A 24,702-nucleotide genomic window follows, 5' to 3' on the forward strand; every position below is an offset into this window, starting at 1 on the left:
AGCCACAAAACAGCGAGAGAAGCCTGATCAGTGTTGTTTGGAGACGAGGAATGCAGGGCAGATTCTGTGCTTGCCCCCATGGGTGCAAACCCCATGGCCAGCTCTCCTCCCACATGGCCACTGGTGACAGAATCTGAGCCCTCAGTCAGCGTTAGCCTGGACAGTTTTGCACAGCTATGGCAAAGAGCAGCCTGACTGCAAGTGCCAGCACAGCCCTGTCCCATGTTTCTGTGACCCAAACCAGCAGTGAACAGCAGCAGCAGCAGCGGTGGAGAAGTGGCAGAACCACCAGCAGCTCGCCCTGCACATCAGGTTCCTTGGGTTTCCACAGGGCTCCCCTTCCTCTCCATCCCCTCCCTGTACAAGGCAGGTACCAAGAAGTTTCTCCCTTCCTCGTTTATTTTGCCATTTTGATGAATATCACCTACCTGGAGCACATCAATGAGACTGTTAGAGATTTACCCATTTACTGGGATTTGTGGAAACTTTCACTGGGCTCACCAAGCCCCTGACTAGTTCTGAGGACATTTATCTTTTGATTGCTCATCATCATCACCTCTGACCACACCTTGCCATCCCACCACAGAGTGAAAAGCTCTTTGCCCAAAGCCCACTGCCCCCAGTGAGACCATCCTCTGATGGCTATGGTGGTAGTGGGGCAAAACAGTAAGCACCCAGCACAAGGCTACAGTTTGGATTTCTTATAATGCTTTCTCCTCCCAGTGGGGCTTTCCAGATGCTTGTCTTGCCCACAGCTTTTAAACTCTTCTGCATCCCAATTCTCATACAGCCCTGCTGGCACAGCACAGGTTTTACTGTTGTGATGCTGAACACAAGCTCATTTCAGGAACAGCTGCCTGTTACACAGGGCCTTGTTCTCCCACTCACCCACATCACCCTCCCTGGTTCAGGGATGTACAGAGCTTTGGGGATCTCTGCTCTGAACAGCTCCACCCCAGTGAGGGATGAGGGGGACTGTATTACTGCCCCCTCCAAAACTGATGGAGAAAGGCAGCAAACATGCTGTGACTTCTTTTGCTAACTTATTCCTCTCTTTCAAAGTTGCTTTCATCTTTTTCCTTCATATGTGAATATATTAGATAAAAGGAATTAAGAACTAAAGTGCAGCTCAAGTCTTGTTTACATGTGATCTAAACATCCCTCCTTTACAACTGCAGACTCCAAGCTCCCCTCCCTCCTCCTCCTCTCCCATCCACCTCCCTGATGTGCTGGTGGAGAGTGACTCCCCTGTTCTCTAACCACCAGGGCTTCCTGCCCTCTCACCAGGAGTCCATCTGCCCTTCCACCAGCATCCCCAGCATGTCCCACAACTGGGAAGCCAAGAAACACCAAGAGAGATCTTCCACAGCCACTGAAGATGCCTCCTCTGCCTCACTCCTGCAGAGCCATCCATCAGCACTGCTCCCACCACAGCCTCACCTCTACAGCACTGGAGGTGGGGGTGAGGGCTCACACCCATCTGAGATGCCCAGTGCCCCCCATAGTGGGCTCTGAGCAGGACCAGCCTGTGCTAAAAGTGCTCTGCAAACACTGCAAGGCTCTAAAAGTCACAGGGTGGAAAGAAGAGGGGAAACTCAGCCAGGTCCAAGTGAATTAAGGAAATGCTGTAAGCTGAAGGTAACTCCTGCTGCCTGGAGCAATGGTGGGGTTACAGCAGAGCCATCTGAAGGAGCCTCCTCCCCGCCTGCCCTGGCACTGCCATTCACTGCTGTTTGTAGTTCTGAGAAACATTTGCACTTGTATTTGCTGCGAGTGTAAATTGCATTAACGAGAGCGCTAAGAGCACAATTTACTCCTTCATTTTGTGTTCCAGACACACAGCACTGTTAGTCTTTGTGCTTACATGGGCAAAACCTCCTGAAGATGCTCCATGGAAGTGTTTGTTTTACAACTTACCTCCCTCACCATTAAAGTCCCTTCCCTTGAAATATTGCTAAAAGTATCTGCGTGGGAAGTCTCTAGCCCGTGGGTTGTCACCATTCCCAGGTTGTAGGGCTCGTTGCTTCCAGGGATTCCTGTCGGTCTGGGGACAGAGTGGAAAAGCATTAACAGTGAATATTTCCTTTGTTAAACTGCATCAAAAATCCTCTATTATTTCAATAAGGGTAAGGCTCTGTATCTCACAGAGAGAAAAGTTAGAAAGATATATTCACTTAGATTTATGGGGAAATGATAGATGCTGCAAGAAATACAGGGTCAGGTTGATAAAAAAAAGAGAAACTATTCTCTTTCTTATCCCAAGGTGTCCTCAGAGGAGCACTAATGAGGAGGTAACAAGGAGTAACACTCTGCTCTACTTTATATAATTTTTTTTCTACCTAAAAAAGCTGCAGAAAACCAAAATTTACTCCTTTTAATTCCCATTTCAACCCCAGAAAAGGAAACACCAGAGTATCTGATGGCAAATAACAAGGGAGGGGATGGGGTCTGGAGAAGGTGTGGGCAGGAGGACAAGTCCTGTCCTGTAGCTTTCTGCTGTTTACCAGGTGAAAATGTAGCCCTAACCTGTGGTTTCAGATTCACCTTGAAAGTTCCACATTCCTATTTGAAGAAGGGGGCTGGACTTTATTAAATTTTAGGACTGCCTGAGATTGGATGTCACAGGTGCTGAGCAGCCCCCATTACTTCACTATTACATTCTTGGCAGCCTGGCTGCTTAAATATAACTCAAACAAATTCACAAGCAAACGACAAGCACCCCTGGATGATCAGACCTGTTACTTTGCATTTAAAAGCCACAGAGACCAATTGCTTCCATCAGTGTGAGGCAATACAATCTCTAACTGCTGTGAACACCAACAAGCCCCGAGGCTTGTGAGGGAGCCTGGTCAGTGAAAAGCCAAAACAACCCAGATTAATCATGGGGTTACTGGTGCAAGGTGAGATCTGAGCCCTGGGGACCCCGAGGTGGGACTGGCTCCTTGCCTGCATCATATCAAACCTACAACTGGACAGGCATCACGAAGGCATTGCAGACAACAGCACACCATAGTCCTGCAGCACCTTTCATGTGAGCAGCTCACACCTCCCTACCATTAGCTTTTCACTAAAGGATGAGAAAATAGCACAATTATTCTAGTTTTAAAATAATATAACAGGACCAGAGGAGGTTATGTTAATTTTGAGACTGCACAGACAGAGAATGAATGGCTGAGGTAGCTCTGGGCTCACAGATTTCATCAGTGCAGTTTCCATGTCATCCTGCAAGAGCTGGCTTGCACAGCTCAAGGAGAGGGAGGTGCTGGGAGTCATCACAGTCTTCAGATGGAGAAATGATATCTCCAGAGGTGGATGGAATAAAGAATCCCTCCTGTCCACTGGGACACAAAGCAATGGATAGGTTTATCCTTCAGCAGAAGAGACCTGGATAGAGCTGGAATGAAGAGCAGCCAAGTGCCCAGGGAGGATACCCAGGGAAGTTTAAACACAAGTTACACAAAGATCATTCAGAAGATGCAGCAGAAGATGAGATGATCCCTCTCTTGGCCCCACTTTCCAATGACAAACACTGAACATAGGAAAACAAATCTCTGTTAGAAAAACACCGAAGTACATCGAGGCTGAACTCGAGTTAAGGTCCCTTTTGTGAAACAAGGGTGTAACTCAGAGGATTTGCTTTCTTTTTCCCCAGACATGGGGCAGTGCAGCTCTGCCTGCAGACATCCTTGTATTTCCACCCTCTGTCTCTGGGACAAGACAGAGAGAGGACATTATGGGACATGTGGCACTGGGCTGGCAGGGGCTGGGGGCATGCAGCTCACTGCTGTGCCTGTCATGCCACAGATATGGCTGCAAGGCATCCAGTGAGACATTTATCCACTGGGAAGTGCTGTGTCAAACCCAAGGTGTCTGAAGAAGGATGTCAGCACAGATTAACCACTCCTGATTAAACTCCTCTTCCAGAGCAGCTTGAGGCCCCTTCTGGCACGCCTGACTGCCCATCTGACTGCTGAACATTCAGAGCCATCCCTCTGCTCCTGACTTGCTCCAACCAACCCAAGAGCTCTGATTTTAATCCTTCTGCTGGAAAGAAGCTCCAGCCAGGAGCTTGACACTCTGAATAACATGGACCCAAGGAGACAGTCTTCTTGCCACTTAGAGGGCTTCTGTGCTGCTCTATGCCCCACTATCATGAATCAGAGAATTGTTTAGGTTGGAAAAGACCTCTAAATTCCTTGAGTCCAACCATGCACCCAGCACTATCATACTGCTAAAGACATTCTTGAAGACAGGTCTGGCTATATCAACTGTAACTCATTTAGCAGGAAAAATGGAAACGAACTGATTAAACTGCAAATAATTCCCTGAAACTTCCTACAGCTCCTCTGTGAAATCAAAGGAGCAGGATTCAGATGCTGCTGCCAGGCAAGGACCTCCAGAAATGCCCCTGCAATGCACTGGGTGGGAAGCCTGAGCAGAGATACTCCAGGAACTCTCTCTGAATGGCAACAGCTCCCTGTGAGTATGCTGCCCTGATCTGCAGAGACTCAAAAGCACAGGTGTGTCCCATAGGACACAACAGTCGGCTCATCTCCTCAGTTCACCACTTTAACTCACCGACACTGACTGAGCCAAGGGCAGAAATCCAAGACAAAGATTCAGGATTATTATAATCCTGGCTCTACCAGTTGGCACTGGGCAGGCCACCAAGTACTGACAATTTAATATGGCTTAGTTTGGGGCAAGACCAGGCTCAAGAGCAGGCAGAGCTTTAACACATCCATCTCATGGGTAGGACCCATGGTGTGGATGAGGTCAGCTGTGTCCACTCTGGCCAAAAACCTGCCTGGCTCATCAGCAGGAACAGCTCCATCAGCTCTGAGCCAACATTCACTGAATATGCAGTGGAAATAACTCAGTTTTCCCCATTAATTATCTCTAGTTTGGAACAGGAAAAACACTCATGTGAGTACATCATCTTGTGCAACCATGACGCTGTTCTCAGTGCCAGCCACCAAACATGGACACTTTGGACATGTCCTTAATCACAGCTACTGCTCCACCAGACCAGGACACCAGGGTTTCTCCTCCAGGCCAAGACATGTTGGGAATTCACCTCCAGAAAAATACACAATGGGGTTTCAGGGCTTGCCCCCCCAAAAGAAAGCGTTCCTCACATGAGACGTGGGATGTCACTGACAGGCACGGTCCCATCGTGTGTCTCGTTCTCGCCATCCTCCTCCTCCTCCTCGCTGCTCTCTGACTCCTCGCTGGAGGAGGAATAGTCCGTCACCTTCTTCAGGGGACGATTGGTTTCCTCGATGCGCAGCTCCCTCAGCTCTTTGGCTAAAGCCGTCAGATCCTAAAGGGGATGGGGGCAAGGAAACAAGGAAGGGACGGCTGTTACATTCAGAGCAAGGAGAATGTCACATACATCTCTTCAAAAGCCAAAGCTAACAGCACGAGCAACAAGAAATAGCTTTACAGAGTCGTTACAAACATGAGACAAACGTAAGACAATGTTTGTAGCATGTAGCATTTATTAAACAAAACAAAACTGATTTACGCTCACTGAAAAGTCAATAGCCAACCTCTTCTTTTTCTCTTTGGAACGTGTATGTGCATATATATACACACACTTATATGTATATACACGACAAAATTATATTTGTTGGAAAAGGTGAAGTTCAGTCACCATCATAGTAAACTGGAAAACAACGTCACTTCAAAGATTGGCTCGGAGAATTTCTCCTGCAGGGTTTTCTCTTCTCTCAAACTTCTCAAAGAGACCCCGTAATGGTATTTATTCTGTAATAAATGCATTTGGGAAGGAAGCAATGACAGCATCTCCCATGGAGTGGTGCAATCCCCACGTCAAGAGCTGCTTCCATGGTGAGTCTCCGCTGTCGGGCGGCTGCCGAGAGGCGGTGAGGAGCACGAGGAGAAGCGCCCAGCTCAGCCAGACTTTGGAGTCACAGCTCTGAGTCAGCCACACGATTAAAAAATAATGATAATAATAATTAAAAAAAAAAAAAAAATCCCTCAGCGGGACCCATTAAGCACTTTATGTGAAATGTGGCAGCCTACAAGCTAAGGGGAAAAGAAAAGAAAAGAAACAAAAAAGCCTTGAAACAAGAAAAAAAGATAGGAGCGCTCCCAAAGCCTAGTCATAATTTTTCAGTTTACCATGACTTTGATGAGGTCTCAGACCCGACAGTCATATAAAATAGACACTGCTATTTCAAAACAAGGAACATGGCAGGCACCGTGTAGAAAAGAGACTTTTTGTTATCTTACATGCTTTTATAGCAATGCAGGGGGAAGCAGTAGGGCAGAAAAGCATGAGAGCTCGAATTAGAATGGGTTAGAGAACTCTGTTGCACAAGACATGCACATGACGAACAAAGCATCGCAATTGTCAGTCTTACCATTTCTCCCTATATTAGTGACCGAGGTAGGCATCAGTGCATTCGGTCAGAGATAAAGGATCAGGGAGAAAGAAACTCATTGAAAAAGACTAAATTCCACAATTGTCTTACGGCCATACTCTCATTTACTGCATTTCCAGTTTACCGTTCCAGCAGGGCGACTACCGCAATATTAGTTACGGTTGCAAAAGGAGCTCTTAAAACCTATCCTGTCAACACGTGAAGAAAAGGATGGAAAAGCTCTATGGCTGAGATGCAAACCCAGTTTATTTTTTAATGGTGAGGTAGGAATGTTTGGTAAGCAATCTGTGCTCGGGTTGCTGACAACCCACACCTCCCGGCGGGCTCCCACCGGTGACAGCTGCACATTCTGCTCCCAGGTCTGCCCTGCCCAGGATCTGACACAGAGACTCCCCTGGATATTGGAGAGCTTTGCATCAGACCCATAAGTATAACCATTCCAAAAAAGGCCTTGTTTTTAGAGAAAAAACAAAACTGGTCAATCCCTGTTTCACAGCAGGTACCTGTGATGTGTTTTATATGGGTTGTTCAGCCTGAAGAAGAGAAGGTTCCACAGGAAGACCTCAGAGCATCTTTCAGTACCTAAAGAGGCTCCAGTAGAATTGGAGAGGGACTTTGGACAAGGGTATGGGGTGACAGGACAAGGGGGAATGGCTTCAAACTGACAGAGAGTAGGCTTAGATTAGATATTTGGAAGAAATTACTCAGCCTGTGGTGAGGCGCTGCCACAGGTGGCCCAGAGAAGCTGTGGCTGTTCTATCTCTGGAAATGTTCAAGACCAGGATGGATGGGGCTTAGAGCAACCTGGGATAGTGGAAGGTGTCCCTGCTTATGGACAGGGTGGGATTGGAACAAGATGAACTTTAAGGTCCCTTCCAACCAAAACTGTTCTCTGATTCTGCAGTTCTGTATCCCTCCAAATGGTCTCTGTACCTTTAAAGAAAGGCTCTTTATCATGATTAAAGAGAGATTGTGGTATTTCAAGAGTTCCTTTTCAATGCCAACATGTTTGGGATTGAAATAGAGTCAAATCTGCAGTCACGACAACTAATTATATTAATTAGTGCTGTAGCAGCTTCTATGATATGACTGCTTCTTTTCCTAAGTAAGAACCAGTGACAATTTCAGCAGCTTAACAATGCCTTCCATTTAGAGTATCAAACATGTTCTTTATTGAGCACTTGCCTTTGAATTGAATTAGAGCCTCTCACTTTAAAAGGGATTTTAGGACTGTGTAAGAGTCTCTGAAAACTGCAGCTGGAGTTCTGCAGTGCAGGACCAGCACTGAAGTCGTCCCTGTCACAGCACTGGACTGTGAAAATGACTTCCTTTTTTGCACCTTCCACTTCTAATGTGCTTCAAGGCACCCTATCTGCCTTTTTTGGCCATCACTACAACATAGCCAAGTATTTTAAAAATCAGCTTAATTACTTTTTAATAACTAATTTGCAAGTTGTAAGAGCAATAATACTCCCAGACAATATCATCAGATAACTCATATTTCCTAGTTAAAGCTTTGCCTCAGGATGGTTAATTCTTTGATGCTATCATTTTCTGTAAGTAATGAGCACTTTGTGGGATTAAATAGCTTCACCAAGTTGCTCCTGGACCAAAAACAATCTGACAACTAGAGAGAAAGTGCTCTGTAGTTTCACACACGTTCCAAGTGTTATTACTGAGGGTGACATAATACATAAGTTAGTGGTGTCAGTGCTCTTTAATTACTTTTAATTACAAAGCCTTCTTTAGATTTAATATTTGCTGGAGTCAAGTCAGATTGGTTTCTGAAATCACATTGCTCCTTGAGATTGAATTTAGCACACACGCTGCCTCTATTTAGATACTGATTTATGTGCTTTTTTCTTAACAAAGCAGCTCATTAAACAAAATGTATTGCTCATATTTTATCTAAGAGAACAAGTTAACTAACCAGCACATCTTCCTTCTTTCATATCTTCTATTTTTACATGAAAAAGGCTGCAGAAGAAGCTGCTGAAACCAGTGCTTTACTGGCAGCCAGCCCTGCAGTTACCAGTATCAGAAGTGTGCACAGTGATGCATGTGTCAGGCAAGTTAAATGTTAAATCAGGAATGCTGGGTCTTTTCCCTTGAATGTTTAAACATTCACCACTGCCAGATGCACATTTAAAATATTATCATATGTGAAAAAGGTCTACTCCAGGAGTCTCATTTTCTAAGAGAATGAATGAGGACCAGCACTGCCATCAACATGCAAGATGGCTCTGCAGTGGATGCTGGTCCATGAGAATGAACAACCCACTCTATTTTCACTGCTCAGTTTTTCAAGTGCCTTCTTTTGAATTAAGCTTAGAACACCTTTCAGACAGCACTTGATGGCCCCACTGAAATCAGCAGGTGGCCAGGGGCTGTGGCTGAGAGCAGAATGTGGTGAGGGGTCCAGGCTGCCCCAGCTCCTCCACCGGCACGAGAAACCTCCGCTCTCGCTCCTCTGTCCAACACGCCGAACAAGCAGCACCACCTGCACCCCCACGTGAACACTGGGATGCCTCTGCCCTGGCCTCCATGCAAGTGGTATGGCCAGCAGGTTTAGGGCAGCCCAGGGCTGAGCAGAGCACACCAGCAGTGCTGTCCCCTCCCCGATTCGCTCTCCCGTCCGACCCGAGATCGCATCACCACCTTTATCAACAACACCAGCACCAAGAAAACCCAGCTTGGAATAAAGCACTAACTAGTCAACCTTGCACAGGCATGACCCACTGAGAAAAGATATCACTAACCTCATCTATAGCTTTCTTATAGCTCTGTGGGTAAAGGAAGAATAATCAGCATCAGAGGAAACAGATCGGGACAGGAAAAAGCCAGAGGAAGGGCAAGCAGGTTAGAAATAAAATTAGAATTGTTAGCTCAACGCTGTGGAGTGTAGAGAAAAAAAACACATCATCAGCAAAACATTAATACACATTAAAATAGAGAAGCAGTGGAAATTCATATCATTTTTAGGCTGACTCTGCAGCTTTAAGATACAAATGTCACCAGCATTAAACCAGGAGGAAACACTTCGGATGAGATTTTGCTCAGAATAATAGAAGGGGAGTGTACAGAGACCACTACCAGGTGGGGTTTTAAGCTGGGAAGGCTGTTGGGGGCTGTTGGTTGCCCAGCCTTCATGAGCAGAGCATCCCTGGGCGGGTGCTGCGGGGGACATGCAGCACGGAACACAACAATGTGCCATCGGCCACCGCCGGCCCAAGCTAGCAAAGCCCTTAAGCGTCTGCTTCACCTGGAAACACAGGCTTAAGTGCTTTCCCCTAGGCTTGGGCTCCTGCTAAAAACTCATGCACTCTCTTAAGCATTCAGATCTCCCAGGGGCTCTGGCTGTACTGCTGCTTTCCAGTCTCTCTGCTGGAGCAGCAGCAGCACTAGCCTCGTTTTTGGGGTCCCCATGGTTGTGCCACTGCACCGAAGGGACACGTGGCCAAGCCAGCTGGCAGCATTCCCATGGGAAGGAATTGAGGACTCACAGCAGGTCGGCTCGGTCGTGTCACGTCCCTGTTGTCCTCCTGCTTGACCTTGGCAGGCTCATGGGAGAGCACAGGGGACCCTTCAGGCTTGGCATTCCCTGGGTGAAAGGCAGGTGGAGAGAGTGGGAATTAAAATGCTGCCAAAAGCCACCACTGCATCCTATCACCTGGGATGGGTGGGAACAGGGATTTCATCATCACTTTGCTTCTGCTGTCTTGAAAAACCCTTTCTGCTTCTCCACCAACAAAGCAAGAGAAGCCATAATCCTGCCCCAGCCTCCACCAACAGCCCTCTTGTAAAGCTACTGCTCCTTTTCCACTAAAAAAATAAATTTACTTGGCAAAAGAGCGTAGCATGTGATAAATGAAAAACTCTGCAGCATCTGACACCACTAGGACAATATTTGTCATAGAATTCCTCATTAGTAAAAACAAAACCAAACCCAAAATGTCAATGAATTACAAACTCCTTTTATTGACTACCTAGAGGACTGATGGTTTCAACAACAGACACCATCACCTTATGGCCAAGTCATAAAATATTCAATGCATGGAGTCAGCATTTGTCTTAATGCTCTTCAGTCCAGGAGACTGGAAGTGTGGGGCTGTGCCAGAATGCAGATTTAGGGTGTATGGACAGTGGCAACTCCACTATTCCATTGCCATTAAACAGGGGAATGGAATTTAAGAGGGTCTCTAGGATAAGAGAAAACAATTTGGCTACAAACGTAAACTCCATGTCACTCCATGCACAGGCTGCCTGGTGGAAACATTTGAGAGAAAGCTTTTTACAGGTTACATCACTCCTCTGATCCCATCTTGGGCACAAAGATGAAGCTCCCCCCCAAAAAATTATGTATCAATTAACAATGAAACACACTCCCAAAGAAACCAGGTCAGAAGAGGTACAACTGGGTAGATGAAGACAGGAAGCACACTGGTTGTTTTATTGTTACCCTAAGGCATAACCCCCATCTCCTTTTGTACAGGCTACTTGGCAGTGTGATGCTGTGGGCATCCTACATCAGCCTCCAGGGAAATGGGGCTGCTGGCAACTCTCTTTGCAAGGAGGCCAGCAGTCACAAAAACACATCAGAAATTATGGATACTTTGATTTTTAATTTTTTTTAAAAACAAGCATAAGATCACAGACCTCTTGCCCTTCCTACTTGTCAGGAAGGCCCACAAAGTTTTCCTGGTGCTGAGGGATGTTTCCAAGCTCACCTCTGACTCTGTTGCGCTCGCTGGAGCCAGCCTGGGAGCCAGGCTGAGATCCACCCTGGGAGCTGGGCTGGGAGCTGGGAGTGCTGGAGCTGGAGGAGCTGCCACTGCTGGTCCTCTGCAAAGGGCTCTCCACGATGGTCTCTGTCCTCCTCAGGTCTGGGTTGCTGCAGGAGGATGAAACAGAGAGGCACCATCAGCCAGGGTCACACCCACCCCAGGGCTCCAGACCCTTCCCACACTGACAGGGGGGGCTGCAAAGGCCAGGAGAATCCTCCTCAGCTGGAGGAGACAGGGCTGAGGTCACTAATTTGGGTGCACTATGGCCATAACAAAGAAAAATTGCCTAGAGAAGCTTTCTGCTCTTATTGTGTAAAATCTGGCAAAATTTGTGATGTGTTTTTAGACAAAGACTTCAGCAAAGCAAGGATTTCAAGTTTGCAACAAGGCTGCAAGATCACTTGCACCACTTAATTCACAGTCCCAAGTTTTCATGGCTTCACTTCAAACTTGCATCAGATATCCACTTTTCCTCCTTGATTTCTCTCACCCTTGTGAACACAGATAAATCTTGAATAAAAAGTGCCCTTGATACACAAGGAGTGACTAATATCTCTCTGGGTATCAAATGCCTTTAGGAAATTAATTCTTACTTGGCATTGAAATGACATCAGAAAAGATGTTCATGCAGAGTTAGGAATTTGGTTTTATACAATGTTTCTGGAAGTAATCTTACTTAAAGGCCTCTTTAAAACATACAGCAAATATTGCCTCATTTGTCACAACGGGGTGACAAATAAAAGAAGGGATATTTTTACAATATCTACATTTCTGCATGGGGAGAATCAAGAACCAAAAGGAGGAATGGGGAAAAATGAAAAATATTGCATTGCTTTGAGAGAAATGAAGTATGAAATGATTCCAATGAATACTTAAATTTAATGGACATGTGGTAGCATCTTATTAATTTCCAATTTTCATCAAACTGAAGGCCTCCAGCTCGTGCTGTATGGCTGGTGTCCTTAGCTAAATTAACTAATGAAGTATATTTGAAAACTTTGGCAACTGATGTATTTACCTGCACTGAGCAGGACTGGGACAGCGAGGGTGCAGGAAACACTTGGCAACCTTGAACTTGAATCTCAGATTCCTATTATCCTTTTTACTTTCAATACCATTGCTTATAAAGACTACGCAGTCCAACATCCCTCTGCATTTTAAACTGTCCTTCAAGTAACAGCTAATTAAAAGAACAACATTTTCAAGAATTCAAAATGTTTCAGCCCTTGGCAAGGAAGAGCAACAAACCATGATATGTTTTTTCTCTAATTAAAAAGAAAAAAAAAAAAGAACAACAAAAAATATTCTTCCTCCTACTGCTGCCCCTGCCAGTGACTCTGGGCTGCTGCCTGTGAGTTTGCTGAAGCACAGAGGGGCACTGAGCTGGAACAGGAGGCGTATGCTCAGACTGGTGACAGCACACATGATCAACATCCCCACATTCACTTTTTGACCTCACCCTCTGAGGACAAGGCAGGAAGAAGAAACCAAGGAGCTTCCTCACGCAAAGCTAATTGGAACTTGCATTTCTCCTGGGATCTGCCAGGAGGTCTCGTTCTGCAAAGCAGAGACAGGCTCTCACATTACTAAGCTGTGTTTTTTCCATCCTGCTCTGAGCAGATCCTGTCAGCTCCCCTGCTCGTTTTAAACATGTCCAGGGATAGCTGTGACACGGCAGAGATGGGACCACAGAGGGGGCACAGCACCTTCCTCAGAGGCTCACTGCTGTGCCACAGACCTGGATCTGGTTAAGCCAAGGCCCAGTCCTAGGAAGCTGAAAGGAATTTAATCCTTGATCTACATCTAGAGAAGATCTCAGCAAGCTGTATGAGTGCCTGTCCTGCAGCACATTCCTCAGTCATTATCTGTGAAAAACCACTCTGATGAATAAGAATTGTATGGAATGTACCACTGAGACCTCCCCACTGGCTTACAGGGATCCACTGATAGGAAAGAGGTGAGAACCAGGACCTAATTCCACTAAGGGGAGCACCCAAACTCCTGTTTGACTCCACAGCAGCAGATGAAGCATCCACCTACAAACCCTGCAATGCCCAGGAATGCATTCAGCCAAGAGAGCAAAGCCTCCAGGGATTCCAGTGCGGGCAGCCTTGTCAGTACAAATCACTAATGGATGCAAAAATTCATCCCAGAGACAAGAGAAGCCTTGCAAATGCCGTGGTGTGCAGTCAGCTGCAGCAGGGCTGGACCTCAGCCCATGTCTGGGCTCCCAGCTGGGCAGTGCTGGGCAGGGCAGCAGTGGCAGCCAGGATCACTCCTGCCCATCCCCTCCATGGCCTTACCTTGCCCGAATGGGCTGGGAGCCCAGCCGGGGCCCCAGAGCACTGCCATTGCCCGGGGAGTTCTTCCTTGCCAGGGCAGGGGATATGGAAGTGGTTCGTTGAGGCACCTGGAAAAGAACAGAGACATCTGCAGTCACCCAGTCTGGGCTGCTGCTCACCGGAGCCATCAGGAGATCACCTTCCAGCACTGCCTTAAGGCTGATTTACAACTGATTTCCCACTGAGAGAAAGGCAGTATTTAGGGCAATTATAAAATAAAAGGCTCTTGGCTTTTAGAAGGAATCACTGGAGTGTGAGGCAGCAGCAAGCTGCAAAGGTGCCCTCAGATGCTCCTGGCATGGGAGCCCCCAGAGCAGCCTGGCTACCACAGACAGGGTACTTACTTCTAGAAGAAATGTAGGCACATATACACACACAAATAAATATAATTTAAATCTAACAAAACCCATAAAAGTAATTTTAAAGTTAAAATTCAGACTGAAGTGCATTTCAACAGCCACAATGGGGGTTTTCTATCTAGCTCAGATATGACACATGCCAGCAGACAGAAGGTGTTGACTGGTGGACAAACAAGAAGGCTGACAGTGGGAAGATCCAGACTGACCCACCTAACACTGGGATTAAACACAGTGACCTTCACTGAGCTTCAGATGCTGCTGCCAAAATCTTGCTGCTGGCAGAATGGCTCAGCACAAACACCCAAAGGCAACCACAGCCCATAGGGGCAGTGACAGGTAACCCTGGAACTCTGCCCCATCCCATGGGAGCTCAGGCATCACTGAATGGCCACAGATGCAGTGGCCTCATCCCCCAGCACCTCAGGTGATGTGGAGAGGCAAGACAATACTCACCGTTCAATACCTTGCACCAGGTAACAGAGGGGCCAAGGGCTTGTCAGCATTAGCAAGAAAAACGATTAGGCTTGGCTTTTTTTAAGAATAAACACAGATAAGAAAAGATTTAGAGAGCTGGTGACACTTTAGACAGCAGCATCACCAGCTGCAGCTTGTCTCAGTACAAAGCAGTCTCCCCTCCAGGTAGGGTACTCTGCAGTCAGGATTTGGGAGTTTTCCACCTTCCTCTGAAGCATCCAGCCATAAGCACTGGCAGAAACAAGACCCTGGACCATGGAGACAGCCAGTCCTGCCTCTTGGGGCAGTCCTTTCCTTCCTGCTTGCAAACACATCAAACCCACCTTGGGCAGTCCAGTGTGAAGTCAGGCTCCTCATGGGTGGTACTGCCAACACAACAGCTCTAAATGTGATCTGGTGGGGATCCCTTCCAGAGTCCATGTTCCCTCAGCCAAAGGGGAGAATACTGCATAGTGCTGGAGAACAGCAGCCATGGTCTCACCAGGCAGGGCATCACTGCAGCTGAGTGTCCTTCTCAAATGACTCATGGCAAAAGCCAAGATTAAACTGCAGGGGCTTTTTCTTAATTAGGTTAAAACCAGGCAGCCACCCTCCTGCACTATGGAGGAGCCAAGCACACAGACAGTTCCAGAAGCTGTTGGCTTGCTGTTCCCTTCAGCAGAGCACTGATGTCTTCTCTTGCTCACTGACAGCAGAAATAGGAGCATTATTAATATCTGACACCACCACAGATCCCTTGCACAGGGAGGCTTACCTGGTAACTGAGACTTTGCTCTTAAAAAGGCAAGTCACTTTGCAAATACATAGAAAAATTGCCTCTCAATCAGGGACAAATACTGCCTCCCTGTCACTAATCAATTTATAATAATTTCTCCTCTGTAAAAATCCTCCAGGCTGAGAACTGATTCACTGTAAGGGGAACTTTAATGGCCAAGTTATAATTCTTCCAAAGTGAAGGTGTATAAACAACACAATCGAAATACTGGTCTAGAAGAATCCTAATTAAAGAGGTACTTCCAGACACTGCCAAAATGTCAATGAATGTATAAAGCTGCTGGAGCCCTTACAAGTCTTCCATCAAATATTGATCGAACTGGAGGCACAGTCCTGGACTAAAAAGGACCCGTCTTATTGAGTATGACAAATTTTATGTTCCTATAATTCCATTTAAGCAGAAGGTTGTTTTTTATCCAAGGGAAAGAAGAGATTAATTTGTTTTGGCCTCTGTCTGAGCTCCAGAACTTTCTTTGCTGGAGGGCAGTGCTGTTTTGCAGCCAAGAGCAGCTCCCAGCATGTCCTGCAAACCCTGCCTGAGGAAATGCAGCCCCTGGGCAGGTCAGCACCTGCTGCAGAGCCTCAGGGTGGGCTCTGCTCTGCCAGAGGGACTCAGCTCTGGGGCTGCCTCTGCCGTGCTGGAAGCGAGGAGCGATTGTGTTACCTTTGGTGGAATGTCTTCCTCCTGCCGTAACCAAGAACTTCGGTCAAACTTTTCAATGCGAGGGGGCAGAGGAGGGTTTTCTGAGGTGGGGTCCGAGTTCTGCCTTGGCATCTCAGTGCGGTGAGAGGTCACCGTCAGAGCCTCCTGAAACCCAGCCAGTCCCTTTGCAGGCTGTTCATGCAGTGACTGAGACCCAGACAAGGAGCTTCCTTGGGATTTCACAGTGACCAGATGTGGAATCTAAGCACCAAGTCAAAACAGAACTATCAGTCAAAAGGAGAGTTAAAAAAAAAAAAAAATTAAAAAAAAATTTCAAAATTTGATTTTAAAAAATTTGATTAGCATTTTGGATGCACTGAAAAGCCCCCTTAGTCTGAGATCAGCACTGCTTTGGTTTCAGGAACTTCTGACTTACATCACTTCAATGCAAGATCTGTTAAAAATCACACTCCCGCACACACCGTGCCCGCCCCAGGCTCTGCTGCTGCTGGCCTGAAGTCCAGCTCCTACACCTGCACCTCTGTGGTTGTACTAATGAGATTTGGCATGGATTTTCCATGTTAAAAATGAAAAAAAAAACAAAAATAAGGAAACGATAATAAATAATAATTGATTAAAAAATCATCAGGAATTCTGAGGCATAGATGGCATAAAAAATATCTTGAGGCATGAGCTTCTATAGGTCTCAGTGTCTCCCATGGATTAGCCCTACAGGTTACAAGTTTAAGGAATACTGACATCTGTTCTGGGAAATTTGAGGAAATCACAAGGCTGCAGTTTGTGAAATCAGAGCTTCTTCCCAGGACTCTGTGAAGCTGCACTCCTTTGATACACAGGGTTGATTTTTATTTGAAATTTCTACATACATGTCTCTGTACATGTCCATGTCTCACAGGTACTCGTGTATGCACACACACACACACTGGCATGGGGCTCTGGGCTCCAAACAACTCTTTCACAAGTATTTTACTGTCAAACAAAAGTCTTTGTAGCTGCTGATAGTATAGGATGCCAAGAAGGTCACTGAAAATTACTTGGTCAGTCAGAGGAATGACAGTGAAGTGGAGTTTTTCCCACTTTCCCAATGCATACAGAAAAAGTATGTTTCAGGGCTTTCCTGCTCATTTTTGTTGAGAGCTGGCTTTGTATTGGAGGTGCCACACGTGGCTGGCACTTAGCTGGCACATGCTCCATAGAAAGCACAGCTGAACTTGCAGTAAAGGCTTTGGACTTCCCTCGGAAACCCCTGCTGGAGCCTGTGGATCTGTGGGAGCAATTCCAGGGGCTGGACCAGAGCCAGCACTGACACTCCTACAGCTTTGGGTGGCAGAGTACTTGCAGACCTCATGGCTGGGAGAAACTTCTAAAATAACGATGCCCCTTCTCTGTGACAGTCATGGTGATCTATGACCTCTCCGATGCGTTTGTGACTGATGTCAACTCAATGGAAAACCAAAACAAAACCTTGAATCAAAGCGGCAAAGAAAGCAAAACCTCTTTCTGATGATCCTCAGCATCAAAGCATCCCGGGTCTTTTGTACCAGGCACTGAGGTTTTAGTCCTTTGCATAAACCAGATCCAAAGAGGATCAGAGGAACAGCTGCACTGGACCAGAGCAGCAGTTCCTCCTGGTCCTCCAGCTTGTTTCTAGCAGTAACCAGCACGTGATGCTTCAAAGGAAGGTATAAACCAGCGTGATGTTGCTAACACATGGAGGTGACAAGAGGAATACACTCATGCATGTAGATGCTGCTCTTATTCATGAATATACTTAAGGCTGAGAAACCAGGGAGCCAGACAGGGAGCTATTTCCCTTCCATCCACTCTTCCTTACCAGCACCCCAGGGTCCTGGCAGGGGGGAGCTCCGTTACCTGCGGGTCCACGGGCCGGAGCAGGGGCGGGGTCCGGGCTGGCTGCACGCCGCTGATGCTGAAGGACTCGGAGCGGGGAGGCAGGTTGGGGTCAGAGATCCTGTTGGCCACCTTGTGGGGCATGGCCGGCGAGCTCTGGCGATTGAGCCGGGAGCGCTCCTCCACCTGCGGCACACGGGACAGGGGTCAGTGCCCAAAGAACCCACTTCCTATGGAAATCCAAGGGAAAGCTCTTTTCTCTTCAGGTATGTCATATCTATTGTTTGATCAAGGTGGTGATCAGGCACACAGGTTGGACTTTATGATCTTGGAAGTTTTTCCCAACCTAAGTGTGATCATGGAATTCAAGTTATCCATCACACTGTGCAACAAATGCATATTAAAGGCATATAAAGGATTGACTGAATTTATACTAATCTATAATATTATATAATCCTTATATTAATTTCTAATATATAATATTATATAATACTTATATTAATTTCTGCAAATGAAACGGAAAAATAAAAAAAATGGAAAAGAGAAAATAGAGGCAGCACATCAGAGAGATGTTCATAGAAGATGACTCCTGAGAAGCTCTTGCTTCTTCTCAAATGGATCTTTAAGCAAAGGGACCATTTTCTTCCACTGTTATAAACACCACAATAAGTAGTTTTGTTTGATCTGAATAAAAGAATAAATATGGCAGCCAGAAAACTGTTTGCTTTGATCTGAATTTACTGAGTCTGGCACCTTGTCGTGTATGGGAAGGGAAAAACCTCTTTTACTGAGAGAGAACATCAACCCAAAGCTCACTGCTTTCAGCTACCCTTGATGGGAACACAGTGGCTTCAGCTCACCCAGCCATGTCATCTTGCAGTTTAACTGTGCATTGATATTCAGGCAGCATATGCTATGCAGAATTTTTGATACCTAGAGATCTGATGAGTATTTTATTTATGTGTCATTAAAGTGTTAAACACCCCTAGCATGTCTCAATCCCAGTGTGGATAATGCCACGTTAAAAGGCAATCTTTACAACAGGTTTGCTTGGAAAGAACCACAGCACTTCTTTAAGTAAATACTCATGAAACAAAAGAACCATTATACGAATAAAAATGAATCCTTTTCAGAGACTGAGCATGAGACAGAGTAAAATCTAGGTATGAAATTTGTTTTACAGACTGTTTCTTTTCAAAGTTCATGAGGGGCCACCTGGGCTACTGCTGTGTCCTACAAGGTTCCCCAGGCACTGCCCACCAGCGAGCAGAGGCCGTGCAGAGCTCTGCTCAGCAGCGCCCAAGAAAAGAACACAGGGATGAGAAGAGGAGCAGGGTGGGAAGGAGAACTGCCTCTGCAAAGGGAGCAGCAGCACGAGTGCTGGGTCACAGTCCATCTCCTCGTCAGTCAAGCCCTGGCAGTGACAGCGACAGGCGGGGACGGAGCCGAGCGCTCCAGCTGCTCCCCGGCACCATGCCAGGGCTAATCTGCAGCTGGTTGTGGAGGATGTCCAAGCTGGTGGGGAGGAGAAGGCAGGACAGGGATCAAATGGGAATGTCTGGGTACTGGGAAGAAGGTGCTTGATTTCCCACTGCCAGTATCACCTTGCAGCACCAGCACAGCAAAAGATGCTCTTGGGACTCTCCAGCTGTCCTTTGTGGTGCCCTACAGACTCCACTGTTAGGCAGAAAGGGGGGAAAAGCTTCAGGAGTACATCACTGGTCAAGTATAGACCACCTCTAATTGAACTCAAGACTCCCCAAAACAGGAAACATCCACAGCAGTGCCTGTGCAGTCCCAGTAGAAGGCTGCTAATGTTTTAATCCATCACTTCAAAGTGAGAGCAGGATAAAAGCCACGGGGACTGAAGGAGGAGCTGATGTGGGTGTTGGCTGCTGCAGAGAACAGAACAGCTTGTGATGCACAGCTGAACCCTGAGTTCTCTCAGGGAAGCTCTGAACAGTGGGAAAGCACCACAGGGGAAAGCCACCATGTGGAAAATGTCTGATTAAACCTGTCCCTCCTTTCTGCACAGTCATGTGTGGTATATTCCTGCCCAAACCCATCCTTCAGCTAACTAAGCTTTCCCTGGCTAGCTGCAACACCTTGTATAGCAAACACTGATCCATAACAGAAAAGTCAGTAACAAAGGGAGCTGCAATTACAGGACCACAGCTCCGAGTGCTAATGCCACATCCCTGGCTGGATCACCAGAGAGTCCCAATTTGATCTCCAAAAAGGCCCAAATAGTCCATAATTATAAGAGATGTGCCTGGATGAACAGGGCAGGTCTGGGACAGCACCCAAGCTACATCCCCATTAACTTCTAGTGGATAACAAGAAGATGAATAGAAGGGGAAGCAGAAGGGAATGTGCATCCATGCGTCTTGGCAGGAGTATCTGCTCAGACTGTTTCATTCAGCATCAAGAGAAATCCTTGACTGTGCTCTGGGGAAGCTGTGAGAGATGCAGCACAGGCTGGTTCCTCATCCAGAGCTTTGTCATCACCAACAGGTCAATCCCTTAACCAGGCGATGCAGGAACACAACCACAAAAGTGAGTGGCCACAGCCTCACCTCGATGCTTTATCCCACTTCTGCAGGGTCTTGGGGCCACCCTGTGAAAATGAGTGAGGTGGAAAAATGTGTGCATAAAGGAGGGGTGTGAAAAGCAAAGATGGGCACAGCATGAGGAGGGTTTAGCTGTGGTGATCGAGCTCCTAAGAGAGAAGACTTCAGACCAAAAAAGCATAAAGACAAGGGCAGTATGGGATATAATGCAAAATCCTCAGGAAATATCCAAATAAGCTTTGCACAGCCTCCAGAAACTGTAGGCTGAGCACCAGACTTGTCTTTTCATTGTTCCCACAGGAAAACAAAGTCTCAATATTTCTGTTAAATTAGCATGCATGGGTTGGGCATGGAAATTGCTAAACTATAGCAATAACCATGGTAGGCTCATTAACTATCAGCACAAATCCACCCATGGAGCCAGCAAAGGTGGGCCTTCAATATATGCAGCAAAGTACCTGAATTGTGTTAAAAGTAGCACTAAACAGAAGATAAAATGGGATGGAGGCAAGAGGAGCCATTCTGGGAGATTCCCAAGGGTGCTTTGCTGAGGCAGTACATCAAACTACTGCTCCCAACAGCAGAAAGATGCCACAGCTTGGAGCATTTAATTAGAAACTAGATAAAGTGACACAGGTAAGGAATAAATGGTTTGGAGAGCTAATTGGTGGAAGCTGGAGAAGTTCCCCAACAACAGAAAACCTCATCTTCCCTATGATTTTGGCAAAGAGTAGGAGGCCATGTTCTGCTGCTCTCATTAACATTGTGCAGTTCCCAATGTCCTGCTTCCAGCAACAGCATCAAAAAGATGCCAGCCCCATGAAACAGAAGAAATGAGCCTTTTGTGTCTGAAAAGGAAAGCTAAATCCAGCACTTTTCTCCTTCACCCCAGATAAAAAAATAATATTCCCTTTTACATATCTTTGCTAAAGTTTTGCAGACAGCACCAGAAGTACTTTAAAAATGCTCTAGAGGGTTCACCTCAAACCAAGCAATGAAAGACGGAGTTTTTCCTTGCCCACTATCTACTCTCAGCACTCCAGCAGATGGACAAGAGTGACCCAGTTCTGCCCAAAGCTGCAGAGGCACCATTCATGTGGAAGCCTCTCTCATCAGAGACAGCACAGCACATCTGGAACCTCATCTGCAATCCCACTTATCAAACCCCTTTTTTCACTGGAAGGGCTAGAGAATGATGATTCAACTCCATGAAAATCTTTCACCTGGTGCACTGACACCAAAAAAGACTGAAGACTGAACTGAAAGGTAACAAAAAGAAAAATCCAAGCAAGTGTGTGAAGACGTGAAAAGAATTTTAGATACCCATATCTATCTCTGTGAGGGTTCAGAAAGGCCAACAACGTATCACTGGCCTTTTCTTAGCAACAGATAGCTGAACTCCTGGAACATTCAATGCTTGCAGGTATTGTGGATGCACCTGAGGATTGTCAGGAGAAAAGACCAGCTACATGCTGGACGCACATCACATGTTTGCAAGGACTAAAGGATGTCAAGCAGTGCTCCTGCTTAGTAGGAAGAATAGGGAAGTTATTAAAAGATCTTTCTGCCCAGGAATAGGGTTACAAAAATAAACAGAAGAGAAGTTTAGAAAAATTAATAGCAAGAGCAGGCACCAGTCTTACTGGAGCCACCACAAACAGATGAAGGAGAAAGAGCTTGCACATGATCCTGAATCTGCACTGCAGACAATGCATGTCTTAATCCTTTCTAGACTACTCAGACTAACAATAATTAATATTCAAAATCTCACAATTATTACAATCCTCTCTTTTTGCCTGAAAGCAAAAATCAGGAAAGAGCAACCCCAAGGGATACAGCCCTGAGCCTGGGGAGAAAAGCTGTCCAACCCTTGACTGTGTGGAATTAGGGCTCAGCAAAGAACATCACAACCATCACCCTCAGCTTTCACCCTTGACCCCTGCAAACTTGTGGACATGCCAGGAAGAATGAGGAGATGATATTCAAGGTCCATTCCAACCCTTTAACATTCTATGATTCTACATCCACAAGCCCCCAGACAGGCTGAATCCCCCCAGGAGGGATCCATTCTCTTCCTTGCATGCTCTCATGGAAAAACCTCCCTGTTAGTACAAACACAGACACACTGCACTGAGCTGGGAGTGCTCTCAGCACAGCTGATGGCATGCCCTGGATCCCCACCCTGTGCAGCACAACCTGCTGTGTGTATTTCAGACCCAGAGATGTGAATTCAGACGAGCACCATCATCCTCCCTGCCCTCCCTTACCTCCTTGGCCCATGCTGGCTTCTCACTGGCATTTATCCCTTCTTTGTAATGGTAGAGGGGTTTCTTCTCTGCTGGCCTCTGGTCCTGTCTCTGCTGCTGCTGCTGCTGCTGCAGGGACACCAGGTAGTCCCTCTCCTGCTGGAGCTGCCTCTGCAGCCTCTCTGCCTGCCGCTGCTCCTCCAGCTGCTTGCGCTTGTACTCCTACCCAGGAGAAAACACAGTGACAAGGTGCCTAGCCAGCCTGCAACCTGCAGATTTATCTGTTTGGGTCAACAATGGGGCCTGAACATCTGAAAGGTTGTTTTCTGGCAGAGCTCATTCATTTGAAGGACTTTGGGGACTGAGCTGTAAAGCATTCCCAAGGAGAGACAGCAGAGCCAACAAATTCAGAGTTGTGACTCTGCCAGTGATTCTTTGCAGCCACTGAATTGCCCCTTTTGGTAGGAATGGGGGATGTGAGTGCTGCCTTGTCAGGGAAACCCTGCAAGACCCACTCAGGGCTAATGTTTGCTTAGGAGTTACCACTGACTTTGCCCAGGTTTTTCTGGATAGAAAAATGAAGCATCAATTCAATGAGGTGCCTGGTCAAGATGGGGCTCAGAGTAACCTGGTCTAGTGGAAGGTGTCCCTGCCCATGGCAGAGGGTTGGAAAGAAATGGTCTTTAAGGTCCCTTCCAACCCAAACCATTTCATGATTTTATGGTCAGACAAAACCCAACTGAAGCCAACTCCTCTGTGGGACCAATTAAATGATCCTGGGAAGAGCCATACTGCAAAGCCCACTGTGTGATCTTTCTGAATACCTACAGCTCTGTGAGTTCTGAAAGGAGTAAGTAATTTTGAGAATTCCTTTTAAAAGGCAATGGCTTGTGTGAGGGTTTTTATTCTTCCTAAATAAAATAGCAAGACAAAAAAACCAAAACCCTGTAGATTAAAAGAAAATGCAGTAAGAGTAACAGCTACCAGCAGTAAAAAGGATAACTCACACCCAAATTAAATAAAAAAGAGGACATCTAGAATGCAAACAGCACACAAGGGAATAGACAGTGCTCCTGCGAGGAAATTGAAACAAAAGCCTTCACTCAGAACATGAAGAACAGCATGGCAGGGTGGGTTTGATGGATGCAGGCACGCAACAGCTCAAACACACCCAACATGCTGCAAACAGCCTCCAAAACTTCACAGCAGCCACCGGGGCTGCTCCTCTCACGAGGACACACACACACCAAGGCTGCGGAGGGGACGCAGTGAGAGCCGTGCACCATGAGGGGACCCAGCCCCGAGCAGAACGGGATCCAGGCATGCTGCAGCCATGGAGCAGCACAGGAGGCTGCAGGTAGGGTGATTACAGCGGTGTCCCCGTGTCTGGGCAGGTCAGGAGGCACTGGGGGGACACGGGCGCATGCGGACGCGACACGGGCAGAAAGCGGCAAGCGTGGCCGTGGCCTCCCATTTACCAGAAGTAGCGCTTGCTCCTGCAACAACTGCTGCTGCAGGATCTCTAACTGTCTCTGCTCCTCCTCTAACTGGCGCCTGATGTACTCCTGGAGGCATGGGCAGCAAGGATCAAAGGAAAAAGAGAGAGAAGGTAAAAGAGCCAGTATTTCTGGAGAGGAGGGAGAATGAGGTGGGCACCCACATCCGCCCCGCCCAAGTGATCTGATCAATCAGCCTGGGCACCCTCCATCCCTGCCCAAAGAGCACAGGGTGTCCACCACTCTACAAGAATGAAAACCACTGGGAAATGGCAAATATTACTCAAGAATAACAAAAAATCTGACCCCAAGAACAAGCGGGCGTGGAAAACCTGCATCAAGTGCCTTCACATCTGCGGGCCAGCAAGTGGATCCACACAGAAATAAACAGCAGTGAAAGCGACACACGCGGTGCTAACAATTAAGCAATTCGCTCTCAAGTGGTAAAAAATGAGTGTTTACAAGAAAATCTGTGATTAGAGGCAGAGGGAGCCGTGCTGAAGGCGCTGGCCCCGCGCCCACGGCGTTACCTGCTCGTGCTCTGCGCGCCGCCGCTCCTCCTCCCGCCGCATCTGCTCCTCGTAGTGCCGCCGCTGCTCCCGCTCCTGCTGCTTCCGCAGCTCCTTCTCCCGCCTCTGTTGCTGTGGGGAGCAGGAGGCACAGCTCAGCATCCCCACCCTTCTCCCCAGGAGCTCCAAGTCCTTTTTCTCATGATTTTTGGGGTGCCCCCTT

The 24,702-nt window shown here is 47.0% G+C and overlaps 1 protein-coding gene across 5 annotated transcripts in view; it reads right to left on the minus strand.

The window, feature by feature from the left end:
- The window catches only part of TNIK (TRAF2 and NCK interacting kinase), a 148,333-nt gene that overhangs the window by 13,685 nt on the left and 109,946 nt on the right, over positions 1 to 24,702 (minus strand). For 2 of the 5 annotated variants that reach the window (XM_056498757.1, XM_056498755.1), the window contains exons 13-22: positions 24,501 to 24,611; positions 23,953 to 24,039; positions 22,496 to 22,696; positions 17,680 to 17,844; positions 15,808 to 16,047; positions 13,498 to 13,604; positions 11,138 to 11,301; positions 9,914 to 10,011; positions 5,139 to 5,323; positions 1,918 to 2,044 (exon numbers count right to left, since the gene is read on the minus strand). In XM_056498757.1, the coding sequence (XP_056354732.1) occupies positions 1,918 to 2,044; positions 5,139 to 5,323; positions 9,914 to 10,011; positions 11,138 to 11,301; positions 13,498 to 13,604; positions 15,808 to 16,047; positions 17,680 to 17,844; positions 22,496 to 22,696; positions 23,953 to 24,039; positions 24,501 to 24,611 (1,485 nt within the window). The remainder of the gene's footprint in view (positions 1 to 1,917; positions 2,045 to 5,138; positions 5,324 to 9,913; positions 10,012 to 11,137; positions 11,302 to 13,497; positions 13,605 to 15,807; positions 16,048 to 17,679; positions 17,845 to 22,495; positions 22,697 to 23,952; positions 24,040 to 24,500; positions 24,612 to 24,702) is intronic. The other 3 variants (XM_056498756.1, XM_056498758.1, XM_056498759.1) reach the window with 3 other exon arrangements.

Source organism: Oenanthe melanoleuca, chromosome 9 (assembly GCF_029582105.1).
Source record: "Oenanthe melanoleuca isolate GR-GAL-2019-014 chromosome 9, OMel1.0, whole genome shotgun sequence".
Lineage (NCBI taxonomy): Eukaryota > Metazoa > Chordata > Aves > Passeriformes > Muscicapidae > Oenanthe > Oenanthe melanoleuca.